Source organism: Nycticebus coucang, chromosome X (genome assembly GCF_027406575.1).
Source record: "Nycticebus coucang isolate mNycCou1 chromosome X, mNycCou1.pri, whole genome shotgun sequence".
Lineage (NCBI taxonomy): Eukaryota > Metazoa > Chordata > Mammalia > Primates > Lorisidae > Nycticebus > Nycticebus coucang.
This window is the reverse complement of record NC_069804.1, coordinates 69,546,586-69,571,534: the sequence shown is the minus strand read 5'-3', so window position 1 is coordinate 69,571,534 and position 24,949 is coordinate 69,546,586. Positions and strand designations below refer to the sequence as shown.

The window sequence follows — 24,949 nt, the reverse complement described above, 5'->3', positions numbered from 1 at the left end:
ATATGATAAAATGCTCATCATTCTTAATCATCAGAGAACTGCAAATCAAAAGCACCTTGAGATACCATCTAACGCCAGTAAGATTAGCCCATATCACAAAATCCCAAGACCAGAGATGTTGGTGCGGATGTGAAGAAAAGGGAACACTTCTACACTGCTGGTGTGAATGCAAATTAATACGTTCCTTTCGGAAAGATATTTGGAGAACCCTTAGAGATCTAAAAATAGATCTGCCATTCAATCTTATAGTTCCTCTACTAGGTATATACCCAGAAGACCAAAAATCACATTATAACAAAGATATTTGTACCAGAATGTTTATTGCAGCCCAATTTATAATTACTAAGTCATGGAAAAAGCCCAAATGCCTATTGATCCACGAAGGGATTAATAAATTGTGGTATATGTACACTATTGAATATTATGCAGCCTTAAAATTAGATGGAGACTTTACCTCTTTCATGTTTACATGGATGGAGCTGGAACATATTCTTCTTAGTAACGTATCTGAAGAATGGAAGAAAAAGGATCCAATGTACTCAGCCCTACTGTGAAACTAATTTATGGTTTTCGTATCAAAGCTATAACCCAGTTATAACCTAAGAATATGGGGGAGGATAGGCAGAATGAGGGTGATTGGTGGGATAACACCTACAGTGTATCTTACAAGGGTACATGTCAAACTTAGTAAATGTAGAATATAAATGTCTTAACATGATAAGTAAGAAAATGCCAAGAAGGCTGTGTTAACCAGTGTAATGAAAATATGTCAAATGGTATATAAAGCCAGTGTATGGTGCCTCATGATTGCATTAATGTACACAGCTATGATTTAATAATGAATAATGTAGACTTCAAAACTGTAAATACGAAAGAAAAAAAATATAAAAGGACTGGAAACTTTGCTGGCTCTGCTCTGTCTCCTAAATAAAAACATAGCACCACCAAATATTTAGGACTTTGGTTTGAAACAAAGGAGGTAGTAAGAAGGAGAAAGGAGTTCAAGGAGGTGAAGAAGGAGAAAGAACATATGAGGGGGACCTAAAAGAAAAATTTAGACAACATGTAAAACCAAAACAGAGAAACTCCTCAAGGGACTATGAGCCAGCTACTGCAGAAGCCTCCCCCTATGAAAAATGGACTTGACAGAATGTGAATTTAAAATATGGGTGATAAAGGTAGTAAACGAAATGGGCAAGAAGATTGAAAGGCAGAACCAAAAGTTGGACGAGGGATATGTAGAATATGGAAAGGATATGGTGGAGTTTAAGGAAATGAAGGAGACAATCAGGGAACGTAAAGATGCAGTAGAAAGTATCAAAGGTAGCTTAGGCCATCTAAAAGAAAGAACCTCAGAGCTAGGTGATAAAGTTTTCAAGTTGACCCAAGTAGTTAAAGAGGCAGAAAAGAAGGTTGAAGAGAAGAGAAAGCAGAACACGTGCTAAGAGAACTATAAGTCTCCATCAAGTGTTCAAACATATGAATAATAGGGATTCCCAAAGGACAAGGAGATGGTCCCAAAGGAATCAAGCCCTACTGGAGACTATCATATGAATTGTCTGTCATACTCTTTTCAGATGGATATTGAACCCCGGGTCAACTCACCTCAAACAGCCTCTCCAGGACACATTGTAACGAACCTGTCCAAAGTAAAAATGAAGGAAAAAATTCTGCAAGCAGCCAAAAGTGAACACCAACTAACCTATGGAATCACAGCCATTAGGACGACAGCAGACTTTTCAACTGAAACTTTCTAAGCCAGAAAGGCATGGTCTTCCACTTTCAACATTCTTAAACCAACTTGCAGTCCAGAATTCTATATCCTACTAGACTAAGCTTGAAAACAGATAGAGAAATCAAATCTTTTGTGGATATACAAACACTGAGGAAATTCACCACAATGAGACCAACTCTACAGGAAATATTTAGACCTGTTCTCAGCACTGACTACCACAATATATCAGCAGCAAAGTAAAGACCCAGAAGCTAAAGAGCAAAATTTTGCTTCCATAGTGGCACAAATTACATAACAGTCTTTCTCAAAATAAGATGAGCAGAACTCCACCACATTTATCAATTCTCTCAGTAAACGTCAGTGGACTGAATTCATGACTGAAGAGGCATAGGCTGGCTGATTGCATAAAAAAAGAATAAGCCTCCCATATGTTGTCTCCAGGAGACACACCTAGCCTTGAACGACAGATCAAGACTCAGGGTTAAGGGATGGAAAACAGTATTTCAAGCAAATGGAAATCAGAAGAAAGGAGGGCTTGCAATCTTCTTTTCAGATACAAGTGGATTTAAAGCAACTAAAGTTAAGAAAAACAAAAATGGACACTTTATACCAGTCAAATGAACAACACAACAAAAGACATTTCAATTTTTTTTTTTTTGCAGTTTTTTGCTGGGGCTGGGTTTCAACCCGCCAGCTCCGGCATATGAGGCTGGCGCCCTACTCCTTTGAGCCACAGATGCTGCCCGACATTTCAATTTTAAACGTTTATGCACCCAACTGAAATGCTCTGAGATTTATGAAACTGACCTTGATGGTCTGAGCAATATGGTATCCCATAACACCATAATAGTCTGGGACTTTAACAACCCTCTGAGAGAAGGAGACAAATCCTCTAAACAGAAACTAAACAATGATACAAAGGACTTAAATGTGACCTTTGAACAATTGGGATTATATACAGGACACACCATCCAAAAGCTAAGAAATATTCATTTTTCTCATCAGCCCATAGTATGTATTCCAAAATAAACTACATCCTAGAAATTATACTTTGTATCTTCTCAGACCTGAAGGCATTAAATGTGGAACTCAAATCCCAACAAAAACATTCTATCTCACACAAAGACAGGGAAATTAAACAACCTTATGCTGAATGATAGTTGGGTTCAGGAAGAGATAAAAGAGGAAATCTTTACATTCATCAATCATAACAATGAATACACAAGTTACCAAAACCTGTGGGATACAGCAAAAGCAGTCTTATGAGAGAAATTTATTCCATTAGATGCCTACATTTGAAAAACAGAGAGCACATCAACAAAGTCATGAACCATCTTATGGAACTGGAAAAGGAAGAACAATATCCCAAACCCAGCAAAAGAGAAATAACCAAAACGAAATCAGAGATTAGTGAAATTGAAAACATAAGAATCATCCAGGAAATTAATGAAATAAATTGATGTTTTTTCAGGAAAATAAAATAAATAAACCTTTAGGTAGATTAACTAGAAACAGAAAAGTAAAATCTCTAATATTCTCAGTCAGAAAATGATAAAAGGGAAAGAACAGATGCCACAGAGATGCAAGAGATCATATCTTACTACTACAAGTAACTCTATGCCCTGAAATTGGAAATGTGGAGGAAACGGATCAATACCTGGAATCAATACCCTCTCCTTAGACTTAAGAGGAAATAGATCTCTTGAATAGACCTATTTCAGCAACTGAGATCAAACAAACAATAAAACATCTCCCAACAAGAAAAAGCCCTGGTCCATATGGCTTCACACCAGAATTCTATCAAACATTCAAAGAGGAGTTTATAACTACACTGCAAAAATTATTTCAAAAAATTGAGAAGGAAGGAAGCTTCCCCTACACGTTGTATGAAGCAGACATCACCCTGATAACAAAACCAGGAATAGACCCAACAAAAAAGGAGAATTTCAGACCAATCTCGCTATTGAATATAGGTGAAAAATTCTCAGTAAGATCCTATCCAATACATTATAGCTACACATTAAAAAAAAAAAAGTATTCATTAGGATCAAGTAGGTTTCATCCCAGTGATACAAGGCTATTTTAACATGCACAAGTCTGTAAATGTAATTTGCCATATCAACAAAAGCATAAACGAAGACCATAGGATCCTCTCAATACATGCAGAAAAAGCATTCGATAAAGTTCAGCTTCTTTTTATAATTAGAACACTTAAGTACATAGGCATAGATGGCACATTTATGAATATGATGGAAGCCAGCTGTGACAAACCTACAGCTAATATTATACTGAATGTGGTAAAACTGAACGCTTTTTCACTAAGAACTGGAACCAGATAAGGTTGTCCTCTGTCGCCTCTACTATTCAACATAGGGCTCAAAGTTCTAGCCAGTACAATCAAGCAAGGGAAGGCAATGAAAGGCATAGGAATGTGAGTAGAGGAGGTCAAACTCTTGCTCTTTGCTGATAATATGATCTTATGCTTAGAGAACCCCAAACATTTAACAACTGGACTCCTGGAAGTCATCAAAAAAATATAGCAATGTCTCAGGATATAAAATCAATGTACACAAACCTGTAGCCTTTATACACGTCAATAACAGCCAAGATGAGGAGCTGATCAAGACACCATTCCCTTCACAGTGGCTTCAGAAAAATGAAATACCTAGGAATATACATAACAAAAGAGGTGAAGGACCTCGCCAATTAAAATTATGAAATCCTAAGAAAAGAAACAACAAAAGATATTAACAAATGGAAGAACATACCATGCTCATGGCTGGAAAGAACCAACATTGTGAAAAATGCAAACTAATGCAACCTTTTTGGAGCGAAGTATGTCTATGCTACCCAAAGACATCTACAGATGCAATGCAATCCCCATTAAAATACAACACCATACTTTAAAAACTTGGGAAAAAATAATTATTCATTTTTTTTTATGGAGCCAGAAGAAACTCCGTATAGCCAAGGCAATTCTTAGTAATAAAAACAAAGTCAGGGGCATCACTCTACCAGACTTTCTGTTATACTACAAGGTCATAGTATTCAAAACAGCATGGTATTGGCACAAAAATAGACATATTTGAAACCGAAGAGAAAACCATGTGATAAAACTAACCTCTTACAGCCACCTGATCTTTGATAAACCAAACAAGAATATACAGTGGGGAAAAGAATCCCTATTCAATAAATGATGCTGGGAGAACTGGATAACCACATGTAAAAGACTGAAACTGTACCCACACCTATCACCACTTACAAAAGTTGATTCAAGATGTATAAAAGATTTAAATCTGAGGCATGAAACAAAAATCCTCAAAGAAAGTGTGGGGAAAACACCTGAAGAGATTGGCCTGGGAAAAGATTTTATGATGAAGACATCTGTGGTAATTGCAACAGCAGCAAATATAAACAAATGGGACTTAATTAAACTGAATAGCTTCTGTACAGCTAAGGAAACAACAACCAAAGCAAACAGACAACCTTCACAATGGGAAAAGATATTTGGATATTATGAATCGGACAAAAACTTGATAACTAGGAACTATAGAGAATTCAAATTAATCAACAAAAATGACCAATCAATCCCAATATCACTGGGCAAGAGACATAAATAGAACCTTCTCTAAAGAAGATAGACAAATGCCTAACAAACATGAAAAAATGTTCTTTGTCCCTAATCATCACAGTAATGATCTCGTCAGAAAATCAAAACAACCCTGAGATGTCACCTAACCCCAATTAGAATGGTCCACATCACAAAGTCTCAAAACTGTAGATACTGGCGTGGATGTGGACAGAAGGGAACAAACACTTTTTACACTTCTGGTGGGACCGCAAACTAAAGCAACCTTTTTGGAGCGAAGTATGGAGAGTCCTCAAAAAACTCAAATTAGATGTCCCCTTTGATCCTGCAATCCCATTACTATGCATCTACCCAAAAGAAAGACAGTCCTTTTATCATAAGGACATTTGCACTAGATCATTTATTGCAGCTCACTTTACAATCACCAAACTAGAAACAGCCTAAATGCCCACCAACCCAGGAATGGATTAACAAGCTGTGGTATATGTATACCATGGAATGCTATTCAGCCACTAACAAAGATGGAGACTTTACATTTTTTGTATTAACCTGGATGGAGGTGGGAAACATTCTTCTTAGTGAAGCTTCACAAGAATGAAAAAGCAAGACTCTAATGTACTCTATTCTGACATGAGGACAGTAGTTGAGCTAATACAAGGATGTGGTAGGAGAATGAGCAAGTGAGGAGAGGGGAGGAGAGTGGGGGATGGCAGCCATGGTGTATGGCACACCTCTTGAGGGCAGGGCAAAATTGTAAGAAGTACTTTATCTAACAAATGCAATCAGTGTAACCTAATTTCTTGTATCCTGAATGAATTCCAAACAATACAATAAATAAATAAATAAATAAATAAAAGTGTGTGTGTGTGTGTGTGTGTGTGTATGTATTTTGCATTGTATTTTGCATTTTGTATTTTGGATTTGAACCTGCCACCTCTGGTATATGGTATATGGGGCCAGTGCCCTACTCCTTTGAGCCACAGGCACCACACAAAATAAATAAATATGTTTTTTTAAAAGACCTATATATTCGCCCTATAGGATTCCTGCTTCTTGATTAACCAGACCTCTAAAACTAATGCTAGAATTTTTAAAACTGTAAAAGTCATCAGCTCTTAGAATGTTAAATTGAGAAGAGACCTTAAAGGTCACATGTATAGATAAGAAAACAGGCCTAGAAAGACCTAGGGATTTTCCTAAGATAACTCACCTATTCCATAGCAGAAAGTAGAATGAGAATCTCCTACTCTCCAATATAGAACTCTAACTTCTTATTCATTTTAGAGATCTTTAAATTGAAGCCCAAATAATTTGTTACTTTATCAACATTTATTAGCAACTTATTTTCTTTCTGTTGTACCTATACCTTTGTCTTGAGTTGAGTTTATTTATTAGTAAAATTTGATTATGTAGTTTAACAGGACTTAAGTTGAGATTACTTGCTTTCTGCTTTAATTTTAGGGTTTATTTTTCTTTTCTAACAGAGTTTATGAAACAACACATTCCATGTGGCCTTTCTTGGTTCAGAGGAAACCAGACTTCAGGAACCCTCTATATAAAGGCTTCACTGTGTATGGGGTTCTCAATCCTAACACTGTACCCTACAATATTCAGTAAGTTCCTAGCCTTGTCTCCTTTCTTACAGCAGGCCCCACAACCTCAGCTTTCTTGAATAGCTTTCACCGTCTGCAAAAGCTTGGCAGTAGAACAGGATACTCTGTCCCCACCTCACCCATTCTGTGATGCCTCTTGAAATAAGAACTTAACTCCTTTTAATTTGGGGGGTTTTGCTATCACCTGTTTAGGGAAATAAATAAGAAATAATAGTTGATTTGTAGTTATATAACCAGTCAGGATATAGGTTGTTTCATTCCTTTAGTATTCCTCTATCTTCTTCTTTTTAATCCCTTTAGAAAGGTTACGCAGTGGAACCCAGAGATGAGACTCAGAGCAGACAGGTTCAGGCCAGGTTTATTGAAAGGTATAGAGACCTGCCTGGGCAGGGCATAGATGGCATTTGTGCTGAGGATAGTTTAAACCCTTTTTCAATGGCGCCATAGGAGGTAGGAAAATTCCACAGCTTGCTGAAGGATTTTGGTGGGCTAGGGTCCTTTGTTGTGAATTTCTAGGGTGGGGCTAGGTAGGCACTTTCTGGTCTGTGTTTTAGGAGGAAAAGAGGCGGAGGGATAAGGGAGGGTTCATGTAGGGCATAAACATTCCCAAGTTTTGTTAAAAGGGGTGATGGGTACTATAGTCAGTTTTCCAAAACTGCTTCTGGCTGAAGAAGGTCGTAGTTGTCCTCAGTAGGATGAGTCAGATGTTGGTAGGGCTGTGTGGGGTTGGGTTATGTTGGGAGAGGTTATGGGGAGTAATAGAAATTGGGTGGAAACTGCAGCTGATACCTTTTTTACTCAGGCTTGAATAAATGAGGCCAGGAATTGGATGACTCAGGGGCAATGGTTGGTAACAGGATTGCAGTGAGGAGGCCCAAGAGTGATAAGATCCAGTGTCACCCCAGGCTGTCAAAGCAGAATCCCTCATTTTGAGATTATAGGTGAGTACCTTGTTTCTGAAGGTTTGCCCTCTTGGACCAGACTTGTTGGTATAGAAACTGCAGGCCTCCTGTAACAAAGTGCAAAAGCCCCCTTCCACTGTGAGTAGATCTAAACTGCTACAATTTTGGAGAACCACTGTTGTCAGGGAGTCTACCTGGTCTTGTATGAGTTGTAACTGATCAGAGACTTTCTGAGGGCTTTTGGATAGCTCAGTGGACATTAGTCAGAACTGATGGGTAGCAGACCATAGGCCAGCGGTCTCGATGCAAACTCCTGCCGTGATGCCAAGCCCCACTAGGAGAGGGATTAATTGGATGGCATGTTTAGCTCTAAGTAGGGTATAAATGGGGACTGGAAATTGTTCATTGCTTGAGAGAAGGGATATATCAGGGGAATGCAGGACAAGAGTACAAGTACCCATCCAGTTTGTTGGAAGGTGTAGACAGGTAGAAGTTACACATAGGAAAAATAAGCCGGTATCATTTAGGCAAGTGTAAAAGTTGAAGGAAAGGAGTAGTTCTTAAGTTCCTGCATAGTTTTGAGCGGCCCCTTCAGTATCCCAAGTGGAAAGGGATCCTGCCAGGGTTGCTCCAGTGATAGGTGGTATAGATCAAGGTGGGAGCAGTTAGTAGAGTGTGCTTCAGGGAAAAAGTGAAACTTGGTTTGGTCTAGGTCAGTGGTTCTCAACCCTCATGACAACATGAGGAACTGTATTAAAGGGTCGTAGCATTAGGAAGGTTGAGAACCACTGGTCTAGATGGTAAATGATGTTGTCAGTGGATATGAGGATAAAGAGACAAGAAAGCCTGAGTTTCCCCAGAGCTCTTAATCCACAGAAGGAATGAAGACCAGACATTAAGCCTTCCCTGACAAAAAAGAGAGTTCCACTTTTGGGTGTGGGGACCAGTGAGAGTTGGGGGAAGGGCTATAGCCTTGCTGGATGAAGCCTGGGATAGTTCCACATAGGATTGAAAGGGAAGGGGCTCGCTTCAGCCCAGGAGTTGGAAGTTGCTGTGAGCTGTGTGATGCCACGGCACTCTACCGAGGGCCATAAAGTGAGACTCTGTCTCTACAAAAAAAAAAAAAAAAAAAGGAAAAAAGAAAGGGAAGGGGCAATGGTGAGAGTGATGTTACATGAAGTGAGAGTTCCTCCGGGGCTCCCTTGGGGCTGGGCTCTTTGACTGCAGAGGGGATCTGGGAAAGAAGGGAGATTACCTTGCCTATGGATCCATTAGTAGTAGCCCTTTGTCAGGGAGGTTCGGGGTTTTAAGGCTTGAGTGTACTTCCTTAGAAGACTATTGTCTTGGGGCAGAGCCTGTGGCTCAGGGAATGGGGCACAGCCCCATATACCGGAGGTGGTGGGTTCCAGCCCAGCCACCGGCCGAAAACTGCAACAACAACAACAACAAATAGAATAAAAATTATTTAAAAAAATAAAGAAGACTATTGTCTTATCTTTGATAATCGTTGTGGAATGAATTATATTGGATGATTGAGCAAGAAGGGAAAGCTCTCCCATTATATACAGTGTACTTTAAGGAAGCAGGTAAAGAAGCCCAACCTCCAGACAAGATAGGTATAACCAAATAAGAATTGGGGGAAATGTGTAAACAGATCCAGCAACTAGATGCCAAGGTGGGGTTAGACTTCTTGAGCATAGAGTGGGTTAAAGTAGGAGAAGTGTTGAGATAAGCAGATAAGGAGAAGCATGCTAAAATTGGGCAGAATAAGAGAGAAAAGAAGAGGGACAGGAAAAACAGGGGGTGTCTGGGTAAAAAAGGCTTATGATGTTCTGCCATAGATGATTGCTGAAAGATCCTTGGAGGAATTCGTCAAAGAGGACTCCGAGGATTGCTTTTCAGAGGCGCTCCAGCAGGAAACTGAGGAGGCAAATGACCTGGCTGGACAGAGCTCTGGAAGTGGTGAAGAAGGTACGTCATCGAGGTTCATGGTTCTTCAGGGATTATCTGGAGTTTGAGGGAGGTCGGGCCTATTAAGGTGGAGTTATATTGGACTGTTGGGGTGGGATAAACTAGGTTTGGGGAACTCAGTTAGCTTAATTGCCATGGGGTGGTAAGAAGGACAGCATACAGTCTTTTCCATGATGGGGAGAACCAGCCCTCTTTGTCTCCAGTCGGGTTGGGACAAAGTGAAGTCAGTGTGTTTTTGGAGATTTCATAAAGTGTTAAGAGTTGGGACATAGTTTCCACTCAGTGAGGAAGTTGGTAACAGTTTTCCTATTAGAAAAGAGCTTCTGTATATTAGTTCAAAAGGGTTTAAAAGGGAAGGTTTTCTGTATAGAGCTAGAGGAGCTGTTGGGGCCATGGGAGGTGAAGATTGGCTGTAAGTTTAGTTAGGTGGAATTTTAGGAGACGATTAGCTTTCTCTACCTCTCATAAGGACTGAGGGCAGTAGGGAACATTAATATTCCAAGCAATGCCTAGGGTGTTAGATACCCCTAAAGTTATTCGAGATCTGAAAGCGGGCCCATTTTCTAACTAAACAGAAGTGGGCATGCTGAAAAGTACTCTTTTCAAAACTATTAAGAAAAGAGCAATTTCTGTCAGTAAGATCTGGACCATGTCTCAAGTCTTCTCTAAAGTAGTAAGGAAGATCAGTCTTGGAGAATATTTTATGAGGAGGATCCCCCCCAGGCAATTGAAACAACATCAAAAATACATTACTGGGATCTGATCAAACTAAAAAGCTTTTGCATAGCCAAGAGCACAGTAAGTAAAGCAAACAGACAACCTTCAGAATGGGAGAAGATTTTGGCAGGTTATGCTTCCAACAAAGGTCTGATAACAGGAATCCATAGAGAACTCAAATCAATAAGAGAAGAACAAATAACCCCATTTCTATGTAGGCAAGAGACTTGAACAGAAACTTCACTGAAGAAAACAAGTGCATGGCCTACTGACACATGAAAAAATGATCATCTTAATAATCAGATAAATGCAAATCAAAACCACTTTGAGATATCATCTAACTCCAGTAAGATTAGCCCACATCACAAAATCCCAAAATAACAGATGTTGGCATGGATGCAGAGAGAAGGGAACACTTATGCACTGCTTGTGGGAATGCAAGCCAATATGACCTTTTTGGAAAGAAGTTTGGAGAACACTGAAGGAACTAAAAGTAGACCTACCATTCAATCCTGCAATTCCTCTACTAGGTATATACCCAGATGATCAAAATTTATTTTACAACAAAGACATTTGCACCAGAATGTTTATTGCAGCCCAATTCATAATTGCCAAGACATGGAAACAGCCCAAGTACCCATCAACCCATGAATGGATTAACAAATTGTGGTATATACACACCATGGAATACTATGCAGCCATAAAAAGATGTAAACTTCACATCTTTTATGTTTACCTGGATGGAGCTGGAACACATTCTTCTTAGTAAAGTATCTCAAAAATGGGAAAAAAAAGTATCCAATGTACGTACTCACTACTACTATGAAATCAATATATAATCACCTACACTTTCATATGAATGGGGTGAAACATAACTATAGTCCAGAAAGTAGAAGGGAAGAGGAGAGAGAGGGGAGGGGAGGGGGGAAGTGGTAGGAGGGAGGACATTTGGGGGTCCTCATCTAATGTGCATGATGCAACGGTACATTTCAAAACTATTACGAAAAGAATATAATTGTGAAAAAAATAAAGTAGGAAGGAAGGCTTTGATCCTTCTTTAAAAGGTGTCTGTGAGGGTAAGAAGGTCTTTTATCTTTTTTATAGGAAGTAGGTTGGTGTAGTCTATTTGCCAGTCTTGGCTCAGGAGGTAGCCTGTAGCCTAACGTAATTCGAAGGGGGAAGACGTGAGACCTCCCTGTGGGGAGTTGGCAACACAGATGGTACAGGTGGAGGAGATTTATTTTAGAAAAGAGTAGAGATGTGGGCATAGAATTAAATACTGCAAAAAGGTTTGTAGGGGTCTTGGTCCTACATGAAATAGATTGTAGATTTGTGTAAGAATTTGAGTGGTTTGGGCTGTGGGGAGGAAGAGTCAATTTTCCTTAGTGAACCATCCTTGTTGGATAGGGAGTTTTTCTATGGTATATTTGTCTATTTACTCTGGAGAGTATTGGGGTGAAAAGAGGGGAGAGAACGTTGGGTGAGGGCAACTTGACATGCTGTAGAATCAGTGTAATTGTTGCCCTGAGCGCTAGGAGGAATGGTGGCTTTCACAGTGAAGAACTGTGATGTGGATGGGTTATACAGCTGTCTGGAGGAACTGGTGTATTTGAGGCTCGTTGGTTATGGTGGAGCCCCCTGTAGTTAGAAAGCCTCTTTCAGCCCAGATATCAGCATGATGGTGTAAGAAGGGATAAGCATGTTTGAATTGGTGTATGTATTGGTTGTTTTTTTTTTTTGTTGTTGTTGTTTTTCCAGCAAGTTGTAAGGCTTAGGTGAAAATAGTAGATTCTGCCTTTTGGAAAGAGGTTCCTAAGGGGAGAGGTTTGTTCTCAGTGACAGTGGAGGGAGAGGTGATGGATTAAGCTACTGTCTCTGACCTTTCTGTAGGAGTGAATTGTCATCAGTGAACTACAGGTGGAGTGGATCTGGAAAGGGAGTATCTGATATATTGGAGAAAAAAGTTTTGGACGTGAGTCTGGATTCCTCATATGAATGTTTGGTTTCTGAGTGTGGTAAAAGGAGTAATGAGGCTGAGTTTTAGGGAGTAAGGGGTCCTAAAGAAACAGAGGGATTGTCTATGAATATTAAATTAAATTCTTATTTTTTTTTTATGGGGAGAAGAGTTCCAAGAGTTGGGTGGTTGTAAGATCTTGGAGAGTGTGGGAGGAGTAAACAGTGATGGGCTGACCCAAAGTTAGTTTTAATCCTTCTTTGCTAGGATGTCAGAGTCAGCTAGTGCTTGGAGACAGACAGCCCAACCTTTGATGGTGGTATCTAGCTACTTAGAGAAGTAAGAAACTGGTTGGAAGGATGGACATTGGTATTGGTCCTAGGACCCTTAGGACAAGGTTTGTTTTTCCATGTTATAGAAGGTGAAGGGGCAAGTAGGGTCAGATAGGGTAAGAGCTGGAGCCAAAAGGAGACCTTCCTTGAATTTACAGAAAGGAGTATCTATGGGTTGTGAAGGGTTTAAGGGTTCTTATAGATTGCTCTGTGCAGCCTGATAAAGGAGCTGAGCCAAGAGAGAAAAGTTAGATACCTGGATTCCGAGGAAACTTGCCAAACCTAAAAAGAAAAGGATTTCTTATTTGGTGGTGGGCATATAGGCATATTTTTATGAGGGTCTTGTGAGTGGTGGTGATGATGCATGTGTTAGGGGTTATGCCTATGTATGTGACTTGAGTGGTCACTAATTGAGCCTTTGACTTGGAGACCTAATACCCCTTGGAGGATAAGAAGTTGAGGAGACAAACCATGTCTTCAGTGCTAGGAGAAAGGGATGGGGCACAAATAAGTAAGTCATCAACATATTGGAGGACAATAATGTATGACTAAGAAAAATGTGAAAGTAATGCAAGAGCCTGACCAAAGAGGTGAGGGGAATCTCAAAATCCTTGAGGCAATACTGTACAGATTAATTGATCTGAGTGATGGGTATCTGGGTTCATTCAGGTAAAGGCAAAGAGGTTTTGAGAATTAGGATGAAGAGGTGTGGTGAAGAATGCATCTTTGAAGTATAAGACTGAAAAGTGTGATGTGGTGTGGGGATGGCTGACAAAAGGGTGTAGGGATGGGCGGCGCCTGTGGCTCAGTGAGTAAGGCGCCGGCCCCATATGCCGAGGGTGGTGGGTTCAAGCCCAGCCCCGGCCAAACTGCAACAAAAAAAATAGCCGGGCGTTGTGGCGGGCGCCGGTAGTCCCAGCTGCTCGGGAGGCTGAGGCAAGAGAATCGCCTAAGCCCAAGAGTTAGAGGTTGCTGTGAGCTGTGTGATGCCACGGCACTCTACCGAGGGTGATAAAGTGAGACTCTGTCTCTACAAAAAAAAAAAAAGAAGGGTGTAGGGATTAGGTTCAATAGGATGGATAGGAATTACTGCTGTATTAATAACACTGAAATCCTAAACTAGGTGATAAGTTCCATTAGGCTGTTCAACCAGAAGAATGGGGGTGTTGAATGGAGAATGGGTTATATGAAAAATACCTTTATTAAGAAGTTGTGAAATTATGGACTTTAAGCCTTGCAAGTGATATAAGGGGTGGGATATTGGGGTAACAGAAGGGTAGGAGGAAAGATTCTTTAAACAGATTTGGACAGGGGTATGATGCACAACTACTAAGGGATTTTTGATATCCCAAACAAGGGGATTGACTAAATTAAAAGGGAACAGTGTGGTGTTCTCTGGAGTGGGGAGAAACTGGGATCATGGAGAGTGAGGAGGGCAGTGGCAGGCATCCATACAGTTTGGGCAGGTCGGAAGGTGATAGCAATGTGAAAGGTATTTAATTTTTTCTTTCCAAGTAGGGGGAGAGGGCAGTGAGGAAGGATGAGAAAGGAATGGGAGAAACTGTGACTTTCAAATTGGCATTGGAGGGGAAAGGTTTGTTGGGGAGGAAATCAAATCCCTCAACTTCCATGACTAAGACTAGGGAAGTACATGTTCATCCAGAATATTCAGTTAGGAATGAGAGAAGGACACAGGCTTATGCACAAAGGTGAAGTTTACTCAGGGCTCCTGTGTTGTGATGGGAATGGGAGTTTGAGGCCTCAAGCCTCATCAGTCTTTCCTTGCTAACCTCATAAGGTCAGCGAGTAAGGTGACCTGGATGAATGCAGACAAACTTTGAGAGGTTTAAGAGCAGTCCATCTTCCAGTGTCCCTCAACCCCACACTTAGGGCATGATTTAGGGGAAGGATGAGCTTTGGGACATTATCTGGCCCAGTGTCCCTTGTCCCCACACCTAAAACAGGGCCTGGGTGGTTCCTTAGAGGTGGCTTTAGTCTGTTTCTATTTTTTTTTTGGCGATGGTGGGGCACCATACCCTGGTTTTATAGACCAATAGAACCATTTGACATATTTTCATCACACTGGTTAACATAGCCTTCCTGGCATTTTCTTAGGTATTGTGTTAAGACATTTATATTCTACCTTTACTAAATTTCACATGTATCCTTGTAAGATGCACCATAGGTGTAATCCCACCAGTCACCCTCCCTTCGCCCATTCTCCCCCCTTCCTCCCCTCCATCTCCCCCTTCCCCATATTCTTAGGTTATAACTGGGTTTTAGTCTGTTTCTGAGGGCTTTGGTAGTTCCTCCTGTGGCTGAGGCCAGCATTTGACATTTAGCATTTGACATCTTGGGACTGTGTATCCAGATGAACATGCTCTTCTTGACTTTTTTAAAGACCTTAATGGCTGTCATTATGTCCTGTTAGGTCCTTCATTGAACTTTTTAAGTTTAGCCCTAATATCTGGAGCTGATTGGGAAATAAAGCATAAATTTGGGGGAAAGCCCCCTTCAGGAGTAGGAGGGTCTAAGCAGGTGGGCTTCAGTAAGATCATGAATTAGGCAGGATTTTCCCTGGTCTCCTGATAAATTTCCGCAAGTTTAATTAACTGCTTTGAAAGAAGCCTTTTCCAGGCCCACCAGGAGGCAGGTAATCATATGGTTATGTTTCACCAAGTCAGGGTGGGAGTGCTTGTATTGCCAATTAGGATAAACTAAAGGATAGCTGTGACACCTAGAACACATATGTTGTCAGTAGTAGAGATAGTCAGCATGCTGTTGAGCTGCCTGCAAAACCCTCTCCTGCTCCTCTGGGAGAAAGGTTGAATTAATTATTACATGAAGATCATAACAGGTGAGATCATAGGATTGGACCAGGTACCTTAACTCCTATATATTCTTGGAGAGGTCAGGATTAAAATAATCTGTGAAAGGTCACTTAGGGAAAACAGATGTGAACCCATGTGATGTCCTTGGCATCTCCTACTTCCCACAGTGGTAAAAGAAGCTCCACCACCAGCAAAGGAAGCTGATGATAGCAAGAACATAAAGGGATTGGTGGGGAAGAGGGAAGGTCTTGGGGTTCCACAGGTAGATTAGGAGGTGGAGGAATGGTAGGATCCCATCAAGTGTCTCTATAGAAGAAGGGAAAATAGGGAGGAAGATGGGGGACGACAGAGGGCAGGGTTCTAGCCAGGAGTACATGGTGGATAGAGCTTAGTTTGCATAGGGAGGGGCAAGAGTGAAGGGAAAGGCCGGAATATAGGGGACTTTGTTCCATTTGCCATTTCTTTGGAGGAAATTATTTAAGTCTTTTAAGATATTGAAGTCAAAGGTCCGGTTCTCAGGCCATATAGACCCATTATCTAATTTGTATTGAGTCCAAGCCATGTTGCAGTAAAATATGGGGCATTTTGGCTGAATGCCTTTGAGGCCTAAGTTTTTATATTGTCTAAGGAGATACCCCAGGGGTGTTTCCATTGAGGGAGGGGAATGGCCAGCTTCCATGTCTCAGATGTCCTTTCCCTACCTGGGTAGAAGAGATGGCATCTCCTGTTTCCTAAAATCTAGGGTATCAAAGTGAAAGAGATTTTCTGAAAGTTCAAATGTTCCCTGCCCCTCTCAGAGACTAGATGTCCCTAGGACCTCCAATCTGGACCAGGGCCCAGTACCAGGACCAAAATGAAACAAGTCTCCTGATGAGGAGGTGTGAATGAAGAAAAGGTGAGGGGGATGTGAGAACATTGAGGTGTGAAGGGAGCCAAGGGACATTCTGTTTGAAGGTACTCAGGGACCTCACCCTTAAATGGCAATTGGGGAAGAATCCTCTAGAATGCTCTGACAGATGTGTCAACAGAGTCCTGTCTAGGGAACTTGGGGTGGTTGCCTTATTCATGGCCCAGGATCTAGGAATTAACTTGGGATCTGCTGGCCTTGAGATAGAGTGGGAATGCCACCTTCCAGTCTGGGTTTTGGCACCAGAACAAAAGGTATTTGGTGGTACCCAGAGAGCAGAGAGGTTCAGGCCAGGTTTACTGAAAGGGATTGAGACCTTCCTGGGCAGGACAAAGATGGCATTTGTGCCTGGATACTTAGAGACTTCTTTTATATGGGACTGTAGAGGGTGGGAAAATTACAAATTTGCTAGAGGATTTTGGTGGGCTAGGGTCCTTTTGGTGCGAATTTCTGGGATTGGGCCAGGTAGGCCTTTTTTGGTCTTTGTTGAGGGGGAGGGTTCATGTAGGTCCACAGCTCAATGAATACAAGACAGAGCTAGTTTATTTTGTAGATTTTCTATTATTTTATACATATATGAGATTATTTCATTTCTTGCCTGATTACCTTAACTAGAACTTCCACTTCAGTGTTGAGTAAAAAGTAGTGAAAATAAATATCTTTGTCTTGTTACTGTTCTTAGGGAGAAAACATTCAATTTTTCATCATTGGAATATGGTAGCTGTAGGATTTTTACAGATGACTTTTATCATGTCCTTCTGTTCCTAGTTTGTTGAGTGTTTTGTTTTACTATTACTAATTTAAAAAATTTAATTGGCACATAATTGTACATATTTATAAAATATGATGTTTTAATACATGCACATGTTGTGTAATGATCAAATCAGGGCAATTAGCATATCTATTACCTCTTTATAGTCAGAACATTCAAAACCTTCTTTTCTTGCTATTTTGAATATCTTGTCAATGGAAAGAAAGCCATACTCTGTAAAATAATTTAAGGAGGTTTATCCTGAGCCAAATTTGAGGACCATGACCCACAGCCATACCTAAGAAACCTTGAGCAAGTGGAACCACAAAGGTGGGGTTGCAGTTTGAGTGGATGCATTGTAGGGAGACAGAATTACAGGTGAAATCATAAATCAATACATGGAAAACATACACTGGTTTGGCAAAAAAAGGTGGGACATCTGGTAGCAGGAGATAGGTGGGTTTAAAGATTCTTTAGTTCACAATTGGCTGAAAGAGTTAGGCTCTGTCTAAAAGACCAAAAGCCACTGAAAGGAATAAAGTATCTGTTAATCACAGACAAAGTACTAGACAGACTAAAGTGGTTTGTTATGTATATTGAGGACCTTCAGGTATGTCTTGCATAGCCTTAGGCCTGTTAATAAGTCATAAAGGGTAACTCTAAGAAGGAGAGGGGGCATGATGAATTTTAGGGATCCCCTTGACCAAGATGGGATCCAGTCAGTGGCTGAGGAGGGGCCTTGAGATTTTATTTTATTTCACTATTTATTATAGTTAACTATAGTCACCCTACTAAGCAATAGAGTACCAGAACTTATTTCTCCTGTCTAATTGTAACTTTGTGTCCATCAATCATTTCCGCCCTATTTCTATCTCCTACTTCCCTCCCAAGGCACTTGTAAACACTGTTCTGTTCTCTACTTTTGTGTGGTCAACCTTTTAAACTGCACGTATGAGTGATATAATGCTGTACTTGTCTTTCTGTACCTGGCTTAGTTCACGTAACAAAATGTCCTCAAAGCTTATCCATGTTTCAATGAATAACAGAATTTTGTTCTTTCTTTGTCACTAAATAATATTTTCTTTTATGTATATATACCACATTTCTCTCTCTTTTTTTCTTTTTCTTTCTTTCTTCCTTTTTTTTTTTTTTTTAGAAGAAGGAGGAAAAATGGTGGACTTGTTTATTTCAGAATACTGATTTTTTCCTGCACATAAGCAGAAACACTGAACCTTTTAAAGGAGAAGGCCTATTGTCCTTCAACTGGAGTTAATGGTTCTTATTGTCCCATCTCTGCTGGAGACCACTGACCTGCCTATCTGGGAAACCTCTCCACCTCTTCCAGCCAGGCCTTGTCCCTCACAACCACTACCCTTAGCAGGGATGCAGATTTCAATTTCTAAAAAGGGTGGAGGAAGTTTTAAAGAGACAAAACACCAAGCCATTTCCTCTGTTACACATTCCACACTCTCAATTTTATTCCTCCATATCTATGGGAGGAGGGGTGGGTGGCTACTTTGTTATATTTTCTCCACCCCCCCCCACTATTGCTCTACCATATATATGGGAGGAGGGGCAACATTGTCTTGAGCTACTTCTTGCTGAATTTGGGCCGTGTTTTAGATGGAATGTTTGCACTTATTTATACTTTGTTATTTTAAAACTTGTGACAATATAGCTACAACAACAGATAACCAGTTTAAAAAACAATCAAAACCAACAACTGTAACAGTGAAGATTGACAAGGTGAGATGGACTTTCACCTTGTCTTATACATAATGTCCCATGTTGTATTACACATAATGTCCCATGTTTCTTTCTAGCCCTGTATACCACATTTTCTTTAATTAATGGACACTAAGGCTTATTCTGTATTTTTGCTCGTATGAATAGTGCTCAGTAAACATGGTAGTACCCATATTTCTTTGACACACTAATTTCATTGCTGGATTATGTTAATTTTTAGAGGAATTTTCATGCTGTTTTTCATATGTATGTAAAAGTTCAGTCTTGACATCCTCACCAACACTTGTATCTTTTGTCTTTTTGTTAATAGCCATTCTAATTGGAGTAAGGTGATATTGTGTTGTGTTTTTAAACTTAATAATTGACATGACAACTGTACATATTTATGGTCTGGAGGATGTCAATGCATGTATACATTGTATAATGATCAAAATGTCTTGTCTTATACAAAATGAGTTGATTACTGTATCCATCACTAAACATTTATCGCATCTTTGTGGTGATAACATTCAAAATCTTCTCTTCTAGATACCTTGAAACATACAATGCATGGTTATTTGTTATAGTCCCCCTATTGTGACTGTATCGTCAGATAGACCATAACTAATTCTTCCTATCTATCAGTCTTACATAAATGGTGCACTTATTGACCAATCTTCCTCCAAAGCCCCATCTCTCCCCTATCCTCCTTAGCCTTTAGCAACCACTATTTTACTCTACTTTAGTCTACTATAGTCAACTTTTTTGACTATAAACTTATGAGGAAGATCATACTGTATTTGTCTTTTTGTGCCTGGCTTATTTTACTTAACAAAATGTCCTCTGAGTTCATCCATGCTGCTGTGAATGACAATATTTTATTGTTTTATGGCTGAATAGTATTCCATTGTGTGTGTATATATATGTGTGTGTTCCTTTTCTTTATCAGTTCATCACCAAATGTGCATTTAAGTAGATCTCATATTTTGGCTAATGTAAGTAGTGCTGCAGTAAGCAAGGGAGTATAGATGTCTCTTTGACAAACTGATTTCATTTCCTTTGGATATGTACTTAGTAATGAGATTGCTGGATTATATCATAGTCATATTTTTTATTTTTATTTTTTTTATTTTGTAGAGACAGTCTCACTTTATCACCCTCGGTAGAGTGCCACGGCGTCACACAACTCACAGCAACCTCCAACTCCTGGGCTTAAGCAATTCTCTTGCCTCAGCCTCCTGAGTAGCTGGGACTACAGGCAGCCACCACAATGTCCGGCTATTTTTTGTTGTAGTTTGGCTGGGGCTGGGTTTGAACCTGCCACCTTCGGTATATGGGGCCAGGGCCCTACCCACTGAGCCACAGGTGCCACCCATGTATTTTTAATTTTTTAAGGAACCTCTGTACTTTTTTCCATAATGGCTGTAATAATTTTACTTTCCCATTCATAGTATGCAAGGGCTCCCTTTTCCTGTGTCCCCGCCAACATTTATCTTTTGGTTTTTTAGAAGCTTATAAATTTAAAGTTTTTATTTTTGTCTTTTTTTTTTTCCGTATATAACAGTGTCTTACTTTGTTGCAAGGGCTAGAATGCTGTAGCATTATCATAGATCACTGCAACCTCACACTACTGGGCTAAAGTGATTTCTCCCACCTCAGTCTCCAAAGTAGCTGGAACATAGGTATGCACCACTGCACTCTGCTAAATTTCTATATATATATATATATATATATTTTTTTTTTTTTTGAGACATATCACCCTCAGTAGAGTGCTGTGTTATCACAGCTCACAGCAATCTCAAACTCTCGGGCTTAAGCGATTCTCTTGCCTCAGCCTCCCAAATAGCTGGGACTACAGTCTCCTGCCCAACGCCCAGCTATTTTTTGTTGCAGTTGTCGTTGTTTAGCTGGCCACAGCTGGGCTCGAACCACCAGCCTCGGTGTATGTGGCTGGCACCGTAACTACTGTGTTATGGGCACCGAGCCAATTTTTCTATTTTTTGTAGAGATGGGGTCTTGTTCTTGTGTAGGCTGGTCTCAAACTCCTGACCTCAAGCAATCCAACTGACTTGGCCTCCTAAAGTGCTACTATTACAGAAATGAGCCACAGTACCCAGCCATTGTCTTTTGATAATAGCCATTCTAACTGGGGTGAAGTAATATCTCATTCTTGTTTGGTTTGCATTTCCTTGATGAGTGATGTTGCAATTCTCATATACCTATTGGCCATTTGCTTGTTGTCTTCTGAGAAATGCCTATTAAGGGTTTTTTGACCATGTTTTAATCAGATTTTTTCAGTTTTTACTATTGAATCATTAGTCATTTGAATTCTTTATATATTCGAAATATTAACCCCCTGCCAGATACATAGTTTGCAAATATTTTTTCCCATTTTGTAAGTTGTCTCTTCACTCTGTTGATTGTTTTCTTTGCTGTGCAGAAGGAGCTTTTTATTTCTATTTAATCACATTTGTCTATTTTTGCTTTTTTATTAAAATAAAATTTTTATTAAGAATGGTTTTTCTTAATTCATGTAAGGTCATTTTTAATATTAAATAGGGTTAGGTGCTCAATAATCCAAGTTTTATTTATGAAGAATTTATTCCAGTTTAGTTCCCTTAAATGCATTTGCTTACTGTTTATTTATATTTTAACAGATAAAAGGTATGAATTACTAGTTATATAAAAGAGGTAATTAGCTGCACTGGAAAATAAAAATTTATAGGATTTTTATCATTAGATCAGAGCTTAAAACATCAAACGAATGATAAAGATTTGTTTCTCATTCTTTTTTTTTTCATTTTTTTTATTTTTAGAGACAGAGTCTCACTTTGTTGCCCTCGGTAGAGTGCTATGGTGTCACAGCTCACAGCAACCGCCAGCTCGTGGGCTTAGGTGATTCTCTTGCCTCAGTCTCCTGAGTAGCTGGGACTACAAGTGCCCACCACAACGCCCAGCTATTTTTTTTGTTTGTTTGTTTGTTTCAGTTTGACCAGGGCTGGGTTCAAACCCTCCACCCTCCGTATATGGGGCTGGTGCCCTACTCACTGAGCCACAGGAGCCACCTGTTTCTAATTCTTTTATCATTATGGCATTACACCTTTTTCAGGACAAGCATAATTAACAGAAATTATACAAAGCAACCTTTATCAATATTATTATTTAGCAAAGTTTTGTTTTGCTGAATGTTATTTCGGTTGTAAAAAACCATCTCTGGTTACTAAAGGAAAATCAGAAATTTTATCAGATTTAACCTGCTTTTATAAATGTGCTAAGAAATCCTATGCTGAACAATATTTTAAGTAGACAAACAATTTTAAAGTAGTTCATTATATTATTTCTATGGTTTATGTACATATATTAATTGGTCTCTTTTATAGGAAATCTGACTTGTTTATCTCATTAAGCATTGTAAAATAAAGGCAACAGCTAATCAATCACCTTTTAACAAAAATACTCTGTGTGCTACAGATGCACATATCAAAGATATTATTTAGTGTTCGATCATTGCCTGCTACAAAATATGAAGCAAAGTACATTTGTTGGATTGTTTTTCAGTTTGAAGCTGCCCTCTGGCATCCAAAATAAGGATATTCCATAAATAAAAGATGCAGTGCAATTCACTTAGTGGTTAATTTAGGCCAATCCTCTCCCCACCCCAATTATTCTTTGTTCTTTCTCACCATCTCCACCTCTCACAGTGGCACCATATTATTAAAAACATTAAGTACCTGCGGTTTGCACTGCAGATCAAGACATCTTTTTAGTAATTTCAAATGATGTACAGCTCTTCGTGTAAAAAAGATGTTTTGTGGTCATAGTTACTTCCAAAAGTAATTATATTCAAATAACCTGACATATCATGCCTTAGCAATTACAAAACCGTGATTTTGACACATGGCAATTTATAAGTTAGGCAAATGTGAATTGCTAAAAGATGTGAACAGCTGTTCTTCTGCTTAAGTTTAGAGTGCTGCAAAACTCAGGTAATGACTTTCTTTTTTCACTTAACATAACCAGCCCATGGCACAGCATACTAAATCATGAAGTACAAATCCAAGGAAGGTAACACAGCACCTTTACTAAATCAGAAAACTTTAGCAAATCAATACAGTACCCTTTAATACAATAAAATCATACTGTTGTTGGAGCCATATATTGCTTTAGAGGTAATTTTCATGCCAAAAATATTTAAGTACAAAACTAAAACACTGTGGTTTTTAATGGTAGTTTATAGCAGAGCAAGTTATTTTATACGAATTACTATCTTTTAAAAGTCCATAATTTCTTCTTGTAAAGTGAGTTCCCTCATGCAGCTGCTAAAGTTTCCAGCAGCAAGGTGATTGTGTGTATGGAAGAGGCGACTCTGCTTTGTTCTGGGATTGGTCCAAAGCCAGGTAGAGCTCCAGTACATAAAAAGCCTTAAAATTCTACCTTAGGAGATTAAACGTCAATATCAATTTCCAAGTACTTAAAAAAAACTGTTAAATTTTCACATGGATACTGGCACCCTCAAAATTAGTCATTTCAGACAACACTAATTTCAGATGATCCCTTTTATTTAGAAGCCCTGCATCTCTGTTTTGATGAAAAGTCACATAGCCTTACATCAGCTTATTAAAAAAAAAATACCTAAAATATAGTTGTATTTTTTAAATAACAAATAAATATATTGCCAGCTTGTAAAGACCTGGGGGACCCAACATTGTCTACAAACTTTCATTATCATTTTTCTACAAATACTGCCACTGCCATTGGAGTCCTTATGCTTCCTCTTGCTGAAGCTGTCAGTTCTTCAATCTCAGCATTTAATTTATGTATTACCCATTCCATTGTTTCTCGACCTTTACTAGCATTTGAAGATATGGTACTTGCCATCAGTCCTTCAAGGTAACTGCTAAGGCTGACTCCTTTCACAGTGATTATGGCTTCTTTAGTCAAAATAGTTTTTTCTGGGTCCTGAGGATGTGGTTTGTATATATGTCTCTCATCTATTGAATCCATGTTTGTAAATGAAATATTAGTAGATTTAAGTCCCATTCTCTTCTCTACAGGATCAACTACAGAATCTTCTTGCATGTATGTTTTGGTTCTTGCTACACCAATAAGAGATTTCACAATGGAAGGCAGTCCCCACTCTGTGCTGAGAAGTCTATGGCTGTGCAACTTTCTGGAGTGATATATGTGTCTGTCTAACACATCAACTCCAACCACACTTGGGTTCATAAGGTTTGGGTATTTCTGCATCGCAGCTGTTGTAAAGGTTTCCCATGGGTTGTCTAAGACATGCTCTGAAATCCAGATCTTCATGGTGCCAGGGGCCTGCGCGTTGTCCATACAGCACTAGGTGACAATGAGGCAAGGAGGCTACACTTGCCCCCGCCCCACCCCCAGCCTATTTTTGCTTTTGTAGTCATATTCAAAAGATTCTTGTACAGTCCAATATCATGAAATGACTCTCCTATGTTTTCTTCTGGTAGTTTCATAGCTTTAGGTCTTAGATTTAAGTCTTTAATCCGTTTTGAGTTGATTTTTATATATGGTAAAAGATAGAGGTCCCGTTTCAATCTTGTACATATGAAGGTCCAGTTTTTCCATTACCATTTATGCAAGATTATCCTTTCCTCAACATATGTTCTTTGTATCTTTGTCAAAAATCATTTGGCGATAGATGCATGAATTTCTTTCTGTGCTCTCTACTCTGTTCCATTCGTCTATGTGTCTATTTTTATGCCAGGTCCATGATGCTTTGGTTACTGTTGCTTTGTATATTTTTTGAAGTTGGGTAGTAGTATGACCCCAGATTTTTTCTTTTTTAATTTTACTCAAGATTGTTTTGGCAATTCAGGATCTTTTGTGATTTCATCAAATTTTAGAAATATTTTTGTATTTATGCAAAGCATGCTATTGATATTTTGATAG

At 39.3% G+C, this 24,949-nt stretch overlaps 2 protein-coding genes across 7 annotated transcripts in view; one reads left to right on the top strand and one right to left on the bottom strand.

The window, feature by feature from the left end:
• ASB12 (ankyrin repeat and SOCS box containing 12) overlaps positions 1-24,949 on the top strand; it is a 307,551-nt gene that overhangs the window by 180,131 nt on the left and 102,471 nt on the right. For 2 of the 5 annotated variants that reach the window (XM_053580713.1, XM_053580718.1), the window contains exon 3: positions 9,681-9,810. The exons of 1 other annotated variant lie outside the window; for it this stretch is intronic. The gene's annotated coding sequence lies outside the window, so the exon portion shown is untranslated. Of the gene's footprint in view, positions 1-6,808; positions 6,938-7,739; positions 7,879-9,680; positions 9,811-24,949 lie in introns of all 5 variants that reach the window. 2 more of the 5 variants (XM_053580714.1, XM_053580716.1) reach the window with 2 other exon arrangements.
• On the bottom strand, positions 23,753-24,337 carry LOC128578195 (PRELI domain containing protein 3B-like). Of its 2 annotated transcripts, XM_053580722.1 has the most exons (2): positions 24,141-24,337; positions 23,753-24,050 (listed from the first exon to the last, which is right to left on the bottom strand). In XM_053580722.1, exons 1-2 carry the CDS (start codon positions 24,335-24,337, stop codon positions 23,753-23,755), a joined length of 495 nt encoding a protein of 164 aa, XP_053436697.1. The 2 variants fall into 2 exon arrangements, with proteins under 2 accessions (XP_053436697.1, XP_053436696.1); XM_053580721.1 differs by having other exon boundaries at positions 23,753-24,337.

What these genes read in the sequence shown, in the direction of transcription:
- LOC128578195 (XM_053580721.1), bottom strand. Translation starts at nt 24,337, where the DNA reads ATGAAGATCTGGATTTCAGAGCATGTCTTAGACAACCCATGGGAAACC.